This window comes from Lethenteron reissneri, chromosome 38 (genome assembly GCF_015708825.2).
Source record: "Lethenteron reissneri isolate LAM-NWPU_2019-01 chromosome 38, ASM1570882v1, whole genome shotgun sequence".
Taxonomy (NCBI): Eukaryota; Metazoa; Chordata; class Hyperoartia; order Petromyzontiformes; family Petromyzontidae; genus Lethenteron; species Lethenteron reissneri.
In genome coordinates this window covers 11,855,778-11,877,224 of record NC_083816.1, presented here as the reverse complement: position 1 = coordinate 11,877,224, position 21,447 = coordinate 11,855,778, and the positions used below count along the sequence as shown (strand labels likewise).

General features: G+C 52.1%; 1 protein-coding gene across 22 annotated transcripts in view; it reads right to left on the bottom strand.

Moving 5' to 3' along the window:
- Window positions 1-8,386: 8,386 nt before the first annotated feature.
- The window catches only part of LOC133351733 (calcium-dependent secretion activator 1-like), a 363,205-nt gene continuing 350,144 nt past the window's right edge, over window positions 8,387-21,447 (bottom strand). For all 22 annotated transcript variants that reach the window (XM_061567171.1, XM_061567172.1, XM_061567170.1 and 19 more), the window contains 2 exons: window positions 10,857-10,961; window positions 8,387-10,380 (listed from right to left, as the gene is read on the bottom strand). In XM_061567171.1, the coding sequence (XP_061423155.1) occupies window positions 10,198-10,380; window positions 10,857-10,961 (288 nt within the window). In that variant the 3' untranslated portion in view covers window positions 8,387-10,197. The remainder of the gene's footprint in view (window positions 10,381-10,856; window positions 10,962-21,447) is intronic.

Sequence of the window (21,447 nt, the reverse complement as noted above, 5' to 3'; positions counted from 1 at the left end):
ACCCCCGCTTGAGACCACGTGGTGGAGTCAGAGGGCGACTTTGGTTTCGAGACGAAGCTGTCTGCTGAGCGTCACGGGTCTACAGCGGAGACTCGGACACGGGAAGGGTGCAATTGACCACGTTCGGAATACGATCAGTCCCGGTGTGAAGTGTACCGCCCTCTGTTAATCCACTGCTGGATGAAGGCTTCCCCGTGCCCATCTTCAGACATGGGGGTTGTTTGATCCACACTTCACCACGCCAGGCCCAGTTCACCCGTTGTGAAGGCGCAGCCCTGCAATTGCTTGCGCACGCCACTGTTGTATAAATAATATATACAACATGTACGTACTATATACAACACTACCATTCAACGCAGGCCAGACGATTTGTAAGCTATTTGAATTACCCACACTTTACCCCGCCACACGCAACCCGGCTTCATCGGCGGCGGTGAACCAAATCATCCCGCAGCGCTGGTCGACAGCAGAAGTCGCGGCTACCGCACGACACTTGCGCCACCGTCGTGCCCACTGCCGCAGCAGGAGATCGAAGCGGTGACCTCTGGACTGCAAGTTCAGTGTGCCGGGCCTTGATCATCCCTCGCCTTGTCGCAACACAAACAACATCCCCAGAGCTCCTTGACTTGTGACGAGAGTCGCAAGCAGAGCCCAGCTTGAGTTCAGCTAGTAATCTTTATTAAAATCAACACAAGCCTTAATGCCATTATTTACATACATCACGACCAATGGCACAATATAGAAGCTGTCAAAATATACCGGTAGCTAGCCGTCCTCCTACTCTCTAAAGTACAAGCACGGGGGTTATTGTTGTTATTATTATTAACATGACATACCTCAGCCCACACGGAGAACAGACACGCACACACACACACACCTTGTGAAACAGGATTGAACAAAGCGCCGTGGCCAGGGTTAAATGCATGCCGCTTGTGGCGAAACAAGAAAATCGAGGCTCCGTTGCAAATGAATACGGCAGGCAAAGCAAGTGGGGGGTGGGAGGAATCGTCAGCCAGGGCGAAGCGAAATCTGCACAGCCCAGCGGCCTCCTGGATGGAGGAGGTTCAACTCCGCCCAGCTGCGAGCAATGCCCCGGCTGGACCCTCCGCGTCGAGCGAATTCCTCTCGAGGGGTGGCCGCGGGCGACTGCGGGGCAGCTCCGGCTGGTGAAGTGGAGGCGCCCGCAGTCGTCCGCGGGGGGGGGGGCTCGAGAGAGAGAGGGGGGGGGGGGTGCCCAGACGCGTGGTCCGACCTCGGATGAGCCGCGCGGCTGCGTCAACGCGCGTTGATGAAGAAGTCGGCAGCGAGGAGCTTTGCTCCGTGAGTCGTTCCCACCTCGGGGCCCTCTATAGCGCCCCCTGCTGGAGGCCTCGGCGTCAGCGGTGGCACGAGAGAGCGACCTCGGGTCTGCGCCTTCGCCTGTTTTAGCGATTGAGTAATGCCCTTGAAAAAACTGACACTGCTTAGCTTCATGAATTATTGGGTAGCACAAGCCTTGTCATCAGGACCGTTTTTTAGTGATATAAGCATTATAGAGCATCAGAGTAGCACATTGAATGCATACTAATGTTGTGAAATGTTGTTTTGAGAAATATAATAGGTTATTTTTGGGTAACGTGCATCACAGTATAAGGGATGTTGTATTTATGGGGCACTGATTAAATGTCTCGGCAGATCAGAGGGGCCTTAGCTTCTCAACCATTCCAGCTCCCTGCTCCTGCCCTAGCCAAGGGCACCCCTCGCCGCTAGTGGCAGCTGCCCCTACGCAGCTGGAGGAGCCGCAGCACAGCCCCGAGTATGATAATTCTGCTTGCTGAAGCGACTGCGATGAGAACCACGTCGCAAAACAAACCCACAGGTGCCCTCCTAGATGCTCACCCAAAAATAATGTGTTCAAAGTGGTTGATTAAATATGTTAAACGGCGATTTATGTTGAAACACAGGCCTTATATTTACCGTGTTTGTCTCTCAAAAATACATTTATAACTGATAACGTCATACTTGAACACCAATGGCAATTAACATAAAGATTGTGCTTCCGCGGGTTCGTATGTTGCCCTGTACATTACGAGTTAGTGGTACGGGGTCCGGTCGAGTTCACTTGCCATGCCATTAAGTGCACACAGCTGGAAATGCTCATAGCGGGAACAGAAGACTTGATGAGAAACACAGCACCACGATACAGCGACAGCAAATTAATAAACGTTAACAGTCAAACATTACTATCAGTATCACATTGGTTTACAGAACTGAAAATAAACTTTCTCGGAAAAAACTGAAATTCAAAGTCGTGCTGGTAAAGTCGTCTTCCGTGATGAACCCATTGAATGACGCCAGGGGTCCCAAGACAGAATCTTAAACCTCTATACCGTATTCATTCCCCTTCTTATCAAACTGTGGTGACATTTACAATTCGTTTCGAGTGTACATTCGGTTGTGTTCCTACTGGCAGGGAAACTCAAATGTGTGATGCTTGAGTACAGTGTATCTAACTTACTGCGGTTTGTTTCCAGCGTACACCCTCTTTCGTATGATAAGTGATAAAAAAAAATGATTTACAGAAAGCGAGCGTTGTGATTCGATGAATGTTTGCAAATCAGCGCCACAATTAGATGCAATAATCTTGTTTTTTTGGTACATTCACGTGTAGTAACCGAAGTTCTAGGAACGAGCGTGTGCGGAGTACACGTGACCATGTGTTTCGTGTGCGGAGTACACGTGACCATGTGTTTCGTGTGCGGAGTACACGTGGCCATGTGTTTCGTGTGCGGAGTACACGTGACCATGTGGTTCGTGCTAACGCCTCTGGTGCTTGCATGGATCGCGTGGACCCACTTCACAGACGAGCCACTTTCTTACGCGCTTCGAGCGATGCGTGCATCGTAGGCTTAAACATAATTATTAATCACGAATAACAACGATTCTGTTTGATGCAGTGTTGTCTTTGATTTGCTCCAAAATTTACGAACATTTCAGTCCAGAAACGAATGTACCATGCAGTGAGTGCCATGCCGCGTGGGAATTCCGATCGCGCGTTTCTTGCGCTGACAAAACGCGCTGCTAAGTGTGCGCCTAAGAGCCCATCGCAGCAATGCAGCCGTATCCGAATGATATGTCAATGACAGTGATCTGCACACGATGTTACGTTTAAGCGTTCAAAAATAAAACGACAGACCCACAAAATACCCAAAAAACAAAACACATTCCTCGTCGTGAATCGTGACAATTTACACAATTGGCAGAGGAGTTAATCGCTGCACACTGCGCGCGCCTGATGATTGCTAATCACACGGTGCTGTGGGGGGCCATGACGCCTGGAGTTGAGAAACAGCGGTAAAAAGAAAGGGCAGATGTTTAAAAACAAATCAGCCTTGGTAATTTCGAGCAACTTTGCGTACATCGCGTGATGTGAACGGCTTCACATTGCAGAGAGCGAGAGATCTGTGCTTACACGAGCTGGAGTCATGCAGCTGGTGGCGTATCAAGTCGCGTCTGTGCGTCCTGACATGCGGTCAAATTGTACTTGGAAGAGACGGGGGTTCGATTGCTGCTGTCTCAGCGTTGATCAACTCCCAGCATCGTCTGCAGGGCTGTGCAATTACACGGGTTGTCAGTGTTGGCTAATGTCTGTTACTTAGCCGTAGTTTTCTAGAACTTCGATCGCGTAATTCCGAGCCGCTAAATTGTTCGTAATTTTGCTGCGTGAGCCAGACATTAATCCCCGCACATTTAATCCAGTGGAAATAACCTTCCTGGGCTTTAACCACAATGTTTAAAAATTGCCACGATTCACAACGTGAGAACGGTACATTAATTAGAATGCATCATTTGATGTCAAACTCATTCAAAGAAGGGTTGTTTGTTACCCAGGCCAATTGCTGTGCTCGTGGCTATTCCAGACTGTTGCTCCGAGCTCTCAATGCGGTTTGATGATCAGAGGGTACCTAGGACCAGTTCTGATATCACTGAATTGAGTTCGGGTTTCTGGGGTTCGTAACACGATCAACTATAACCGCCGCTCCACCACATCTTGATTTCATCATTGGAATTTAGTTCATGGAATGCCACGTTACTTGAAAGAGTGCATCTTGCTTGTGGCTACGTTGACGTCTCGTGTACGCAATCGTAAACCGTAGCATTTGGTGGAACAATTAGAATCGATGAAGTTGAGTTGCACAAACAAATGGTACTTGCACGAATGGCATTAATGTGACAATTGGTTTGTCATCATTAATCATTAAAAGGAGGTACGTGCATTTCCACAAACAAGTAACAAAATTTTTAATTTAAGTCCTAGTGAGACCAATGAGCTAGACTTGAAATAATGTAGTCTAGGCCTCAATTAAGCAACACGATGCTATAAAGATGTACTGTAGAAGTCACTTTAAAGGTGCAACGCTTCCCTTCAAGACGAATCAACGGCTTTAGTTCAACTAGCCAAACGAATCGTGTGAGCATATTACACATTTCAGTTTCAAGTTCACTGGTCCGTGAAGTAGGTACAGGTTCGGCTTTCAAACACACCGGGGAAAAAAGACGTGAGAAATAATAAGACCAAGCAACAATGGAACACCAAGAAATGCAACAGGAGTCCAACATCTTCTTGGTCATTTCGGTAAAGTCACGTAGAAGGGAAATAAGAAAATAAGAAAAATAAAACATAATAAAATTCTCACGACGTTTCGGCCACAACGCAAGCAGCCGTCCTCAGGTGAAGAACAGGGCTGTCGGAAAGACAACGTCTGCTTGCGTTGTGGCCGAAACGTCGTGATAATTTTATTTTATTATGTTTTATTATTTTATTATTTCCCTTCTACGTGACTTTACCGAAAGAACCAAGAAGATGAATCCCTGCAGTCACGAAAGCTTTAAAGAGAAGTCCAACAGCGAAGCAACTCGCAATGCCTCTTGACAACCGGGCGGCACACAACCCGAAGCGAAATGCCATCGGTTGGATTTGTTTTTGCAGACAGACACGCAGGCGACACAAACATGCGTGATTGTTGCCACAAGAGCGGCGTTTGTCTGAGAAGGCCGCGGCTCCGGCAACTCGGCATGCGGGACGTGATGCGCGCCTCGTAAAACGTCAACAAACTCCCGAGCCAGCGCCGCATCCTGGCGTTTGCTACTGTCGCTTGGCAGGTCCGCGTGGCAGCGGTGCCACGACGCGGCGAACGAATCATCAACATCATCGTCGTCGCCATCGCCGCCGTCTACGTACAGCCCGAGCAAGTGTAGCGGTGACTCACGCGCGCCAAGTGTTGCCCACGAGACATCGATGTCGATGTTGTGTGTTCAATTGAACATTTCTACTAACAGTCGTCGCGTTTACATTTCCCCTTCTGCCAAAAGATTCTTGGGGGGGCTGTCACCGCACCGTCGTGGTCACTCACGCGGGGTTCTGGTGGTGGTGTTTTTTTATATCCTAGCGGCTGAGGACTTTGAACTTCTTTCGCACCGTACGTGGCCAACCGCGCTAATCGAGAGGTGCGGGCTTGCGAGGTTCGCCAGCAACGAAGGGGGTCCACGAGCGGGGAGGAGGTTTGCTCGTCGACCACTCCGGACAGCCCCCCACGGTCACCGATTAACCGATGGTGCCAAAAGCCACAGAAAACCCCGCACTGCCGTTTGTTCATTTAACACCGCAGGGAGCAACACGCGGATCCGGTTCGTTCCTACCACCTTGTGATTCGCCACAACGGTGCGCTGATACGGTGCGTCGCGATTCCCGAAGATGCTTCGTGAAGATCGTTTGCCACGGGGACGAGCGATTCTAAACGTCGCGAGTTCCATCGGCAGCAGCGCAGATTCTCATTGCCGATGTTGCAATCGGTGAACAGGACGAAACTCTCTCTGTATGTACACCTGACAAGTCCGATGAGCGATCAAGATAATTATTTTTCACAGATGTCCAGTAGGAGCGGGTCGGAATGGTAGAACGCAGCGATGGCAAGCGGTCACTCACACTCACAAGCGACGCATCGAACCGTGCCTTGCACGAATCGAGCACGTGTGCCTTACGCAAATTGTACACAAAGGTCCACTTCATACTACCGGGACGGAGGGGAGAGTGCAAACGAGACACGCGCAGGCGAGAGGAGAGGCAGTGCAAGAGCAAGGCCGGAGCACACTCGGCATGGAATCACCACCCCGAGTGGTGAAAGGGAATCAAATCGTACGGGAAGAGGAGTGTGGGGAGGTGACAAGGAAGCGATGTGAATCACCACAGTGAATCACCACAGTGAGTCACCAGAGTGAATAATCACAGTGAATCACCACAGTGAAAAATCACAGTGAGTCATCAGTGAATGACCACAGTGAATAATCACAGTGAATCACCACAATGAAAAATCACAGTGAGTCATCAGAGTGAATCACCACAGTGAATAATCACAGTGAATCACCACAGTGAGTCATCAAAGTGAATCATCACAGTGAATAATCACAGTGAGTCATCAGAGTGAATAATCATTGTGAGTCATCAGAGTGAATAATTACAGTGAGTCATCAGAGTGAATCACCGCAGTGAGTCATCTCAATGTTGCTGGCGGTAATAAACAAGAGACTGCTCCACGTGCAGCGAGACCTCTCTCAGTCGAACATTGGGAACTCCCTTGCCACGTCAACAGAAGCAGCAGCAGCGGCAGCAGCGGCAGCAGCAGCAGCAGCGGCTCAAGTCGCGAGACTCCTCAAGTGGCCTCGACTGATGGAGGTCTGGCTCAGAGCCGAGGTGTCCCTTGCTCTACAACATCGTTCACATCCACCTGGACTCATCACGATAGACTCACATAGCAGCGCTGGATGTTTGCAGTCGCGTATTAGACTTGTCTTCGTCAAAGCTGAATAATTATTTTGTTTCTCATATGTATTCCAATTCCACGTTGTGTTATTTATTTACAGTGATGGGTGTTTTTTTCCTAGTTGGTCAAGTTTATGTTAATTTATGTTTACTTTTAAAACGGTGTTTGAAATGAAATAAAATGTTTTTATTGTTCTGGTGGTGCCACTTATGATTTCAAAACTTAACACATTGATGGACAGTATCTTTAAAATTTTCAATAGGAAGTTTTGTTAACGGAAGTCTGCAGAAGCTGGGCACTGATGAACTCTCGTTACTTCATTACACCTTTCAGCATTTCAAGAATTAAATCTATCACTCGGAGAAAAATAAAAGTTTAAACGGAATTCAAATGTCACGAAAATAAATAAAACACTTTGTTTTCGGTTGATATTGCTTTAGAGTTTTGTGTCGAGTCATTGGTCAAGTGACAACATCGCAGCCGCACGATCGCCAAGTGAACCCCGGCGCGTTCGGCAACGGGCTCGGAGACCCCCAAGGCGATCGCGCGCAGTGCCGGTGGCGGTCTCAGATCGAATCGTCGGACAGCCCCCCACTGAACGCGGACTGCCGGTTGTTGGATGCTCACCGCATCACGACCGCACGAGGGGCTCGCGTCTCGTCGTTTGCTTGCTCCCCGCAAGGCGCTTTTCCTTTTCACAGCCGCGAGGCGCCCTCCTCCTCCTCCTGTGACGGCCTTTAGCTTGAGAGAGAGAGGGCAACATCACAGCTGCTGCGGCTGCTGCTGCGGCTCTGTGATTCAAAGCCAATCACGGTGGTGCACTGCTGACTTTGAGAGTTCCCGAAGGAATCTTTCTTTGCCTCGGGGCCATGACGACACCAACAGCGCAGACGCAACAGAATTGGGTGGAGGGGAGGGGGCAGAAGCGACGGAGCACAAAGGGCCCTTTGCTGCAGGTCTGCACCCTGCGCCGTGCAAACTCGCAATGTCGCAAGCAACCGGACGCAGTTGAAAGGAAATCAAGAACACGATCGACCGTTAATCCCACGAAAAATAAAATCTCCCAATGCACGGGCTGATCAGCCCACAACAAGCAACGTGCTAATTGGGATGCAGCGTCGAGTACAGATGTGGTCAGATAAAAGGCGTTGTGGGTGGTACGGCATCGTGGGAAATACCCACAATGCGCTGGAAGCTCCGCGGAGAACACGAGATGCTCGTGCAGCAGCATGACCTCGCCACAGGACCAAACACAGCCGAGGCAGCCACGCAAGGACGGCTGCCACGGTTCGCCCGCGCCACTCTCAGGGTCTCTCTAACACGCCGGGCGCGTCACGCGCGTCCCAACGAGCATCGCTCGAGACGTGGCGGTCGCAGACGCGGCGACTTCGCAGCCCCGAAGCAAGAAGGTCTGAGGATGTCCCAGTCCCAGACGTGCCCGGTTCTGTGCTTTCTGTTCCCCCCACCCCGTCGGTGAGTATGGGACGTTCACTCGTAAGGCTAAAGCTTTGGAGAGAATGGTGGGGGGGGATTGGTGGGGGGGGGGGGGGGGTTTGTGGGGGGGGGGGGGAAATTGGTGGGGGGGGGGAAGACAAGACGGAGGCTGAGCGGTTCGTGGCGAGATCCCCCCCACCCCCCTTCCTCCTCTTGGCTGCCCGAGCGAGGCTTGCGCTCAGCGCGCCGCTGCCACTCCGCGCCATGGAAGGGTGGCGCTTCCATCGGGACGTCGTGGTCGCTGTGTGGGGCGGTGCATGCACGACAGATACAGCGCCCGAGACACGAAAGCTGCAGCCGTGGGATCGGTATTTTCTGTTTCTATGCATGCAGTACAATATATAATTATATGGTTTAAGAGGCTCTTTAGATCGATAACTTTATTGCAGGTATAAAGAAGAAGTCTCAAAAGAGTAAAGCTCGGGTTAAACCAATAAAGGAAACATCACATCCTGAGGTTGAAAGGTGGAACGTTTAGCGGCGAGACCCTAGGATGTGGCACAGAAGGCCGAGAACGAATAATAAGTCAAGTTTCAGGAAGGAAGCGAAACGAATACAACGAGGGATTCACCCACTCGCTCGCTCGCGAGCTCAAAGTCAACTCCTCTTCAGGCGGGCGCACGCACGCACGTGACAGCCGCGGCGATGTCGCGTCCCGCACGGGCACGGCCCGGGGCACGCGTGCTCCCAAAGTCAGCGTGCAGCGTTTCAGAACCCAGTCGACTGCTTGGACTCCCTCTCCCTAACCCTCTCTCTCTCCAACCCTCTCTCTAACCCTCTCTCTCTCTAACCCTCTCTCCAACCCTCTCGAGCGCTCCCTCTCTCTCCGTCTCTCTCGCGCCGATCTGAGATCCCCGCGGCGCGAGTCCCTTTCAGAGCCCGACGCCAAACCCGCACCAGAGAATGCCGACCGCGTTTGCCGGTTTCGAGAGACTCGCGTCCATTAAATGCGACGTAGGAACGCTCGTTTGCCGCACAACAACAACACACATCGTAGACAAAAATGGGAAAATAAATTCACGTTTTAAAACAAAACTAAAGCAACATTTCGTACGACAGTATATGTTGCTGTCTTGTTAATCATTGCTTGCAAGGGTGTGGAGGGCGGTCGCGTTGTGGGTGCCCGCGGTGTCGCCCACATCGGCCACGTTGCCCCCGGTGGGCCGAACCGCAGCAGGGAGGATAAACTCCGCCAGATCCCCCTGTAGCCTCGCGCATCCATCCCCCCCCCCCCCCCAATTCAATTCGCTTTCTCCAAAACCCCCAGCGCTTTGCTTTTGCAAAAGGCCCTGCCGGTGTGGATCTGCCGGTGTGAATCTGCCGGTGTGGCTCTGCCGGTGTGAATCTGCCGGTGTGAATCTGCCGGTCTGAATCTGCCGGTGTGAATCTGCCGGTGTGAATCTGCCGGTGTGGATCCTGCCGGTGTGGCTCTGCCGGTGTGGATCTGCCGGTGTGATTCTGCCGGTGTGGATCTGCCGGTGTGGATCTGCCGGTGTGGCTCTGCCGGTGTGAATCTGCCGGTCTGAATCTGCCGGTGTGAATCTGCCGGTGTGGCTCTGCCGGTCTGAATCTGCCGGTGTGGATCTGCCGGTCTGAATCTTCCGGTGTGATTCTGCCGGTGTGGATCTGCCGGTGTGAATCTGCCGGTGTGGATCTGCCGGTGTGGATCTGCCGGTGTGGATCTGCCGGTGTGGATCTGCCGGTGTGGATCTGCCGGTGTGATTCTGCCGGTGTGGCTCTGCCGGTGTGGATCTGCCGGCGGTTCCCGCTACAGTCCCAACCCCTCCCCCGCCGCCCCGAGTTATTACCGGTCTTGTCGCGCGTTTGTTAAATTATGTTTATTGTTGTTGTTATAGTTTTTGAGTGCGGGCGAAGTTGGACCGGGTGGGGGGGGGTGGGGGGCTTATTGGTCGTGCTCCTCTCCCTCCTCGTCGCTGTCGCGCATGGTGACGCCCGCCAGGCCCCCTCCCTCGTTGACGCTCGCCGTCGCCTCCTCCACGATCAGACGGTTGCGCACCGTCTCGTACGTCTTGCTGTTCAGCGTCACGTCCAGCACGCCCTGCAGCCGGAAGTCGCGGAACATTTTCTGGAAGGGAAAAGGGAAGAAGATGAAGAGGTCACTCGTCGTCAGGGCCGTCCGTGGCGGGAGGCGTGCGGGGCCCCCACCCCCCCCAAGTCAAACTAAACCGTCTTAGATCTGGCACCGTGACGTGGATACGGGGGGGGGGGGTGGGCCCATGAGGGGGTGGGCCACCTTTGACTCTCCGTGATGGGCCAGATCGACTCCTCCGCTACAAATTGAACTCGCAACCTTCCGGTTGCGTGTCGAGTTCTCTACCCACCGCCACCTGTCTGGACACCCTAGCAGGGTCCTGGGGCAAGAGAGGGAATTTGGCCTCCTGCCCCATGTCCCCTCCTCCCCCCTCTTCATAGCCCCAGCCGACTGTGGGTTCAGGTGCCTCTGCACCGCCTGCACACTTGCTAGCCGCGACGTTCGGTCACCGCCGTGGACATCATCGTCGTCGTCATCATCATCGTCATCGTCGCCGTCGTCGTCATCACCTTGACGATGCGGATGAGCGTCTTGAGCTGGAAGACGTGCAGCTGCAGATCCACGCGGTCCGTGAGCCACGTGCAGGTCGTGGCCATCGCCGCCGTGTACCATTGCTGGCACGACGAGGAGGAAGAGGAGTGGGAGCAGGAGGAGGACACACGGGAGGTGGAGCACGAGACACGGGAGAGAATGGGAAAGGAGAGAAGGCTGTGATGAGGTGGGCGAGGGGAAGGGTGTAGGTGGTGGGGTGGGAGGTGGTGGCAGCGGGGCGAGCGAGGGATGTCTCGGGTGCGCAGGTGGAGACGTCGGCGAGGGCGTGCGTGCGAGTGCGTGAGTGCGAGGGGGTGCGTGCGAGGGGGTGCGTGCGAGGGGGTGCGTGCGAGGGCGTGCGTGCGAGTGCGTGCGTGCGAGTGCGTGAGTGCGAGGGGGTGCGTGCGAGGGGGTGCATGCGAGGGCGTGCGTGCGAGTGCGTGAGTGCGAGGGGGTGCATGCGAGGGGGTGCCTGCGAGGGCGTGAGTGTGAGAGGGTGCGTGCGATTCCAGCATGAGGTTGGCGTGGGGAGGAGGGATGTGGCAGGAGGCACGGCAACACAGAGGCAGTGCCGTGGCTTTCATGCCCAAGGGATGAGCCGAGAGCCATTGAAGTAAGGGCGCTGTGGGGGTGTCGTTGTCAACGATGCGAAGGGTGACGGATGGATCCCTCAAAACTGAACATTTTTGCGATCTAACCCAAAACAACCTGTGCTATGGATGATATTGGTTACGATAGCCTACAAAGTGGTAAACTTTAAATTTGTGAATGGAGAGGTAAAAAACACGGAGGTGATGTTATCGAACACAGCGACGACATTGCATCCTGAAATACATTCCGCTCAAGTATCCGGACGAGATACACAAGATGAAGAATTTTTAATCGGTGGGCGAGTCCAATTCCGTGACGGTAACGAGGCAGCGGTTTGAGCTGGTTCCAGAGTCTACGAGCGCTCGCGGGCACATGCGCTTGGTGGTTAGCAGCGTGCCGATGTTCACCGCACGAGTCTCATGCCCCCCACGCCCCCCGAGTGACAGCGTGGCCGCGTCGCGCATCCTAGCGAGACGCGAGAATTCCGAAGGCGTTCACCACACATCTCCCAGGCTTCCTGTTTCAACGGGGTTTAGTAAATGGGCAGTTGAAAATCACTCAAGGTGCGAGGTGTTTTTGGCTTAGCGGTTCACCTTAAATAGATAAATATAAATGTTTCCGAAATTATCTCCATGGAGTTCAAAGGACCGTCCTATGATGAGGCTTTAATGATAGACGCTCATTCGACGTGAGCCACGTGCTATGTAGGGCACGTTACGTGATAGCAACGATGTCAAGAATGTCATTACTAATATATCATGTAATGTGTTTAACGTCGGTTTTAATTAGAGTCATTAATTTATTCACATCCTGAAGAGACCGATCTAAAATAATGATGTTACACTGGAATTTGGTAATACTGTAAATGAAATTACAATACTTGTAAAAAAAAACAGAAGTAATAAGAATGGATCATTATTACAATATTTTGTTGATAGCAAAACGTTGAAATAACGTAAATTTTCGGTAGATTTTTTTTGTTACAGCCACTTGCTTACATCACCACTTCGTGAAAATGTTACAAATTTTCCACCACAAATTATGATAACAACAAAAATCCACTTCAGCAAAAAAAAACTAAACATTCACGTTATTACCACTTAAAAAAAAACCCCATTAACGAATCCCCAAAATCCAACGCAACCCCACAAACTTCTTTTTCCCCATTGCTTGCGCATTTTCCTGGGCACCGTTGCGACGAACACTGCCGCCGTGCAATCGCTACGACACAGCGGTAGCACCACGCACAATCCTCGCTCGCTCGTAACACGTCGGCGGTAACCGCCGCACACGCACAATCCCCGCACAGCGGCACGGCCGGTGTGCGCGCCGAGAGTCCCGCACGGCCGCGCAAGGCGGTCGCAAGGCGGTCGTAGCGAGCGGCGACGGGGAGAGCGCCAGGAGCACGAGGCGGGAGCTCGCCGCGCGCTCCCTGGGGCCGTGACTGGCGACACGAGGAGGAGGAAGAGGGTAACGGGGGGGGGGGGAGGTTGGCGTCGCGAGGCGCCTCTCCCTCCTCGGGGTTAAAGAGGCTCGGCGGCTGCCGGTGCCGTCGACATATTGGCGGCCCAGCTGTGCCGCTGCGCCGCGCGAAAGCCTCCCGCTGAGCCCGCAGCTGCCGCTCCGCTCCGCGCGCTCGCACGCCACAACAACGGCAGCCGCCACCACCGGCGTCACCACCGTCGCCACGACGCTCCGTGGCTCGGCGTGCAAGGTGGGGAATGGGAGAGCCCCACCGGCGGTGAGCGGCAACAACCGCCACCTCCCCCCCCGCCCCACGCGACATAACGCGCTGCTCGAGGGACGACGGCGGGTACGGTTGTGTTCCCGCGGTTTATATTTTTATTTTTAATATCTCGCTCTTCTCTCCTCCCTCCCCCCCCCGACGCAAATGGTACCCAGCCGACGCAGTGGGGCGTCTGCACACTTGGCCCCAACGCTGATGCAATACTTCGTTTAAGGTCAAAAGTGGTGTCGTTTTGAAGGCGTGGATGTGTGTGCGTGTTTTGTTGTTGCTGCTGGAAGCACGTGAATTTGGATCGCGCTGATCGCGCTGATCGGGCAGAGGTTTAACTCTCCACAGCTCGGTGGGAATGTCGCTCTTCTTAAGGCCAAAAAATAAAAACCACCCCGCCAGCTACCCACGGCACCTGGGTCTAGTTTCTCCAACCCCCTCCCTGCCCTATTCACGAGACTCTAAGCCATCACCACAAATGGCATCGCCTTACATCCGTATAAGTAATTTATACATAATTCGTGGTATTTCCTCTGTGAAACGGCGATTGTTTTCATCCCGATTTTTCCTTTACGAATGAAAATGTGAACGTAGCCAAATGCGAATACGCACATAAATGTACGCGCGTAAATATATTGACATTGGCGGTGGAACGCTTCACCCTCTCCTTGCGATTTATAGAAGGGCCGCGCAGACCCACAATGATGCACACGAGTTCAAATAAATCTATTCAAGCAAATCGATGCATGCGTCGTGAGCTCAAGAATTAATGCAATCTGCTGAACCAATGTGATGAACCAAATACACATACGAACACACACACACACACACGCAATTATATTACTGACCGCCCAAATTTCATGTACACCGCACCGTGTTAGCTCTCATCATGGGCAGCACATATTTTGAGAAAGGATTACTAACGTTACCCAAGCGTGAGCATACTCCAGAATGTTTCTGTTGTAATTTAATTATTAATGATATAACTGCTTTTGCTTTCTGCACAAGGACTTTAATTCCTGTGCCATGAAGCATGACCACTACTCCCGATAAGTGAAACCCTTTGTTCAGTCCACTCATGGATAAAGGCCTCGTCACGGCTGGGAAATGGTAGGAGGCCCCGGACCAGGTGAGATGTCACTCTCCATCAAAGGGCATCGGACACGGGTCATCGGGTTCACAGCACTCTACCAGCATTCCCAAACACGTCCCGGCTTTTGCAGTGGGTGCAACATGATGCGGCACGTGTCGTGACGGATCCTGCGAGATCCCACCACGTGCGTCCAGAGCTCGCCGAGCTGCATTGGCTCCCGGTTGCCGAACGAATACGTCACCGGGTCCCGCTCATTACGCACAAAGTGCTTGCCACAAATGAACCACGATACCTTGCTAATGTCGTCAAGGAGCATAAGCCAGCGTGCAAACTCCGGTCGTCCTCGCAGCGGCTTTTGGTTAGCCATCGGACATTGCATCGTGCGCTTTCAAATGCACTTCTGCGGCCGTCTGGAACGCTCTTCCTTCCGATATTGGAAAGCCACTGGAGCTATGCACGTTTAAATCTACATTCAAAACTAATTTCATCAGAACAGTTTTTTGTGTTTATTTTGTTGTCCCCCCCCCCCCCCCCACAACTCCGATCAGTACGGTTGGCTACGTACGGTGCGAAACAAGTCCAATGTACGTACATACGTACAGCACGGCACGCGCGCGGCCCCTGCAAGGTGAGCAGTGAAGCAGACGTCAATGTGAGCAGCAGCAGCAGCAGCGGTGGCGGCACAGTAAGTGTCTCTGGCTGTGCCCCCCGCAACACAAGCGGGCTTTGCCCCCCAGCACTTCGCAGAACTGCCAAGTGTCCGCCGTGCTCGTGCGAGGTAACTGTAATCGCCAGGAGCAATGGAAAGCCGTGCACAGTGTGACTGTCCTTCAGCCAGAATGTGTCTTGTTTAGGTGGAGGGGGCGAGGGCGCGGCCAATGAGAAGTCTGCTTCAGAATTGTTCTCTTTGGATCGACATCGCTGCTCATAGTGTATACGCTCATCACAGCACACCCCGGTCAAGATTCCACGGATTGCAGATTGACGATCCTGATGTGACTTTTAAAATATATAAATAAAAATTTTGCCTCGTATTTTCGCCTCGTTTGTACAGATGCTTGCCCCATTTTATCCTAAATGTCATCATTGGCCACGGTAAATCCACTGCTGGATGAAGACCTCCTCCCAAAGCGACATCCCGTGATCCTGCGTAGCGGTAACTACCGTACACGAGCTGACTTAGCCGCTCCATCTCTTTCCCTGCACGACCTTATGGATGCCATTCTACTAAATGTAAGGTCATCAAATCGGACTCGAGTATGCCTGCATGGATCGTAAGTAATCTATTCCCAGGTACATCATATGACATATCGTGAGGATAAGAATTGGATTTCAATAATTGAACTGTTCCATACCGAATAACAGAGGCTCAAAATCTGTGAAACCTGAAATATCTGGTGCGGAGATATCGCACCAGATTTCTTTTTCGTCTTCCTTTTGTATGCGAGTTTGAGAAACCTTTTGTGAACTGGCCTTGATACTTACACGCTGGGTGTGTATTTGATTTGCAGGAAGGACGATGACTTTGAATTCCACAAAGTGCTCATTGTATGTGCCATCTCTCAGACAAAAAAGAAAAATATAATTACGTTCCTTTATTTAGCCATAAAAAGCCTCAGCGAGTCTCAAGACTCTTTTTCACCGCGGCGTTTGACCAATCCCGGTGAGGAGTGTTTTGGCTTGTGGGAAAAAAGCAGATGAACTGGAGAAAACCAACGCATAACCAGGGGAAGACACTAAAAATGTCTGCACGGATAAATTAATTCCACTGCTGTGGTGCTATCTCATTCGTGGAACAGATAACGTGAACAACCGTTGAATCGGTGGTGCAAGAAGAACATTTGGCACGTATGATCTCCTCGGGTTACTTGATAAGACACATTGTGATAGCTACCTCAAGATGGCCGTCAAAATCAAAGATGGCCACCACCAAAAATGGTCATATTGGAAAAATTGTGGCCATTATTGATTTTTCAGTGGTTAACTTTTTATATGGAACAAAAAGATGCACCACTGTGAACCACTCTAGCAAGATTCACGCGTGTATCACAATGCAAACAATTCCCGTGAAAAAAAAAATCACTTATCTGCCCCACTACCTGGCCACCTTGCTGCCCAAGCCTATAGCACCTTGCATTACCAGGAAGTCTGTCACCTTGAGCCTATAGCACCTGGCATTCCGACACAATGGTGCAGTCAGTGCCTCGATGGGGAATTGTTAACAGCCTATATAGATAATTAAATAATTGCACATATATTTTTAATAAATTGAATTTTTTATAAAAATGCATTTTATAAGTGTAGGTTTCATACATAATAGGGGTTTTAATGTCAGTGAGGAAGGGAACGTCTTGATTAGGCCAGTCACCCAAAACATTGGTCTCTTCTTACCTCGCGGTGACTTCAAACTCAACAGAATATTTACGTGTTTAATATAACATTAACAAAACCATTTCATTCCCAGTTATTTATTGTCACAGTAACCAGTAGGGAAGCATCGCCTGCTTTCTATGGGCTTTAGCAGCACACTCGTCAAAACGGAGCCCAAAGTACCTACAAACGAAAGGCGAATGAAAGCCCGATATCGTGTCTGGATTCAGCTCTCTTCAGAACCTACAGGTGCCAACTTTCGTTTGGCTAAGTTTAAAAAATATAGACAATTACGTTTCACCCCCGCCCGAGTGCTTTGGATTTCCACGTTCTTCTCTTAATGAGCAGAACCTCTCCAAGAGCGGAAATGTCAGCGTTCTATCCCATCCCGGATGAAACGAGTCGCACTCGATCGCCATCTACCCCGTGTCAGACAACGCCGGAGGGGGGGGGGTCTTGAAAGGAGAGCACCACGGAGTGCGTGGTCACGCCGCCGGCCACGCTCCTTTGCCTGCCGTGCGTTTCTTTACTTCTTCAACACTTCTCAAGGCCGCAGTGCGATCGACGATTTTGCTAACAGCGCCTGCGCAACCTCACGTGCTCCGGCGCCATTTAGACGCCGCGCCAAACGCGAACAGCAACGCACTCGCCGTTACTTCCATCCGCTGGCGCGCCGCGCGCCCCAAGTGCTTTCGAGACGCACGTCTGCGCTCGAGCAAAATGAAAAACCCATTTGCGTTTAATCTCAAACGAGCCAAAGCCTCGTTTTTATCTTCCAGCACAATCAACCGTCCTCGAGCGATTACACTCAAAAGGCACATCCCCTACGAACACGTGTAAATGATCGCCATCTGGGAATAAAAAAAAACGTCGCTGAAAAGAAGCAAAATTTTCCGCGTGGGATAAATGACTTGTGGGAAAACGTCAGTGGGGGCTTTGCGGTGCACGTTCTGCGCCGTGACATCTCAGGCCTGCTTCGCCGCGCACGAGTAATGGCTTTAAACAATGCTAATTATAGAGGTGTGTTGATTTGATAAGCAATCCCGTGGGTACGGTCTCCTCCCCTTCAATCGCGGTGCTCAACAATCATCGACTCTCTTCTCCGCCCCCCCTCTCTCTCACCCTCGCGCAAGCGAAACACGAGCAGACGAATTCACATTAGGCTGGTCACTTCCACGCATCGCTGGGACAAACGCATCGCTGGGACTAACGCGTTCCGGTTGCGGGAATTCGAGCCCTCGCTGCGAATGAAAGGAAAACAAAAAGAGGGTGGGCGACATACAAAAAAAGAGAGAGACGTGGATAGGGAGGGAGCGGTGGTGGGGGTGATGGAGGCGACGCGGGTGGGGGGGTGGGGGGGGAAGGCGAAATTAATGGGAAAAAATTGGCCGGGGCGGCAGCTGCTGCCACGACCAGCCCCGAACACGCCACCGCCGCCGCGAGCTCGCCACTAATGAGGCGCGGGCAGCAGCAGCAGCAGCGACAATGCCGAGGCCGGCGGCGGCGGTGGCGGAGCGAGAGGGCGGCGAGGGCGCCGCTGGCCAGGGAAGCGCCCCCCCCCCCCCCGCTCTGTAATTACAATGCCGGAGTGGGGTGGGTGGGGGGCTGGTTAAGCAGGGGGATTACCCACGAGAGGTGGGAAATTAACCAATCAGCCCCGGACGAAACAATTAGGAGGGTAGAGCGCACGCACGGGCGAGCGGAGAGGGTTGGTTGGGGGGGGATGGCAAAGCTCGAGACGCGTCCAGCCGTGTGGGAGGCAGGCTCGGAGGAGCAGGAGGAGGAGGATGATGGGAGGGGGGGAGAAGGGCGTGAAAGCTACATCGCGCGGCTTGCTGTGCAGTTTATAAAAGCTTCGGCTCGGAGGCTTAATTCCGGGGCTGAATAGGGCCTCTCTGAATGGTGGGTGTGTTTGTGGGGGGGCGGTGGGTGCTGACGGGGGTGGGGGTGGTGGTGGGGGGGGGGATTACGGTGGATGCAAAGAGCCGAAGAAAAGGGCTGGCTCACAACAGCCCGTCTGATCGTTGAGTGGAAAAAGACTTGGCAGATGTTTAAGTCGAGGCCAAGCTGAGTCTCGGCCCAGAATTAAACTGATGAAGGACCCAGAGGCAGCATATTGAGAGCATGTTTAAAGCCCGCATGTTTAAAGCCCGTATGTCACGCCAGTGCGTGGATCGCGAGGCCTTAAAAAAAAGGCAAAATGTGCACGAGCGTTTATCTCGGCGGGCGCTATTAAAACGAAAGCTGTCGTCCTCGGGCGCCGAACATGTATTTAGAGACGTCGGGTGAAAGAGGAGACAGCACGTCCAGAGAAGCACTGGACTGTGAGCTATTGCGGGCGGCTATGATGATGATGATGGACACGTGATGGACAAGAGTGTCTTGCAGTTTTTCCAGTACCACAAGTGTCATTTACGTTCCAAAATACGACATGAATACAGCAGGGTTGGTTGAGGATGTGTTTCTTTTTCACAACGAATGTAAATGTAGCCGGCATGCGATTGTGCTTGGCACGTGGAAACAACGAGCTTCAAGCCACGAAGATAAGAGAGCCTCATTTTAGTTCAACAACACCGGAACACGTTACGACGACCCACTTCTCCCGTGTAGCCTCAACAGACCGTCGGGCAAGTGTTCTTAGAGAGCAGCACCTATGAACGCCGGCACGGCACACGAGGGGTGGGTGGTTGACCAGCATCAGTTCCGATAATCGTCACGAGTTTTGAACGCGTGCGAAAAACAAATTCATGTTTGCCAGGTTCGTAGCGCAGTGAACGAACCGCTCCCCACACCAGAGACCACACGCACAGTCCTCCTCTACAATCTTCTTCTACAATCCTCTCGTACCTGTGCAACGACACAATTCGCCGATGCAAAACCAATACAATAGCCATACCAGTGGCCTCGTTATTCAAAGTAGAACCCTTTCCTTGAACCGAGCTCACAATCGCCACTGCATCACATGTACCGCCCTGAATTTCTTCTTGGCGCTTGAGATCGAACGATTTGGCTATCGATGCAGTGCCGCGTGTACGCACTCACATTGGGTTGCGTTTTGTTGCTGCTGCTGCTGCTCGCTTCAACAATACAACTTCCAATGCACGCCGTGCTCAATTAAAACTTGACGGCACACACGCCCTCCTCTCAATGTGCAAGCACTTCACGTGGAAATAAAAAAAAGCTAACCGGGACAATCAGCGCACGGCGCGCCTCTGAACGCCAAAGTGGGAAAGTGACGCGAACGTGAATTTCGAAAAATCTCAACGTCGTGCACGGAGAACCTCGAAGAACAAGACGAGGGCGAGAGCCGCAGCAGCAACAACAACAGCAACACAGAGAGAGCTCGGCGCGCTGCGACGTCCCATCCGCCGTATTACTTCACTCACGGGGGGGGGGGGGGGGTGCGGTCGCGCGCCGCATTCACCGAAAGAAACTGCCCCCCCCCCCCCATTCATCGCTGCCACAGTGGGGCCCGGTGATTTCCGTGTAATCGGGGTCCAGGGGACCCGCCACCCTTAACCCCGTCGCCGACGTCTCTCCGGCTAGAGATGCATTGAAGATGGATCAGCATCCTTGAAAGCCCCTTTCCCCCTTAATTTCTGCAGCCGTTTGGGATGTGAACAACGCGCGGGGAAATAATGGACGGAGGAGGCGGCCGACTCGAGCGCGCCCTTTGCAATGAAATAATCCCGACGTGCGGGTTTTGAATAGATTTTCGACATTTGCTCAACCCGATTGATCATCATCAGCACCACCGTCGTCGTCGTCAATGTCAAACGTATGGCCTCAAATCGACCCTTCACGTGATAATTGCAAATGTGAACGATTACAGTCTTGACTCATGGTCGTCTCGCCGTCGACACGAAGCGTCACGACGATCGATCTTGCCGACGCAGCGTCCCGGGGCTCAGACTCCATCCTTGGCCTTTGCGACGTGACGACGTTCAAGGAAACCGCGGGTCCCTTCCATTCCACACATTTGGCGCCAGGTTTCTAGTAACAGCTGACAAAACTAAAATAATTCTGTGAATGTTATACACCCCCCCCCCCCCCTCTTCCCTCGCCCAATGTAAAGCTGCTTCAGATTTTGTAATGAGATTCCCAATGGGATGATGCTGACAATCACACAGCCCACCCCATATCCGTGTAATCCCTTCAAGGACATTGTGCAAATTGAAGTTAAATGAAAGTACTACATTTACTAAACGACAGCAGGGCTAGTTTTAAAAGGAACAGAATGCTGCATTGTGGGTACCGCCGCGACGTGCAAGCGTTAAGCAAAACGTTCGTGAAAAAGAAATTGGCGTGACATTGAACAAGTCATTTCTTTTGACTTTTTAGCTCTCTATACCCGTAAAAAAAACATTACACAAAGTATCCATCTATATAAAATACGTTAAAATATGCTCGAAACAGATCCGATTAATGTATTTGTTTACGTACATCCAAGATATACAATTATAACTGTGATCCATTGTATTCACAAAGTCATCCTTGATTTTGTATCGACAAATGTTTAAAAAAATAAGGCCTCTGACGAAACCTTGCTGAACACACCCAACCTCATGAGGCCGTGGAAGCTGGCCTAGCGACTACTCGTGCGGGACACCGTGTGGAACACGAGGCGGTCGCACGCTTTGGCTGTGCGATTCGGCGAGAAGGCGGCAGCGCGGCGAACGGAACCCCGGACCTATCTGTGCGGAATACTGGACATCATCATCCGCTCGTACTCCCGTTTGCTCACCGATGCGTCTCTGCACTAAGCACAGGCGCAGCCCGT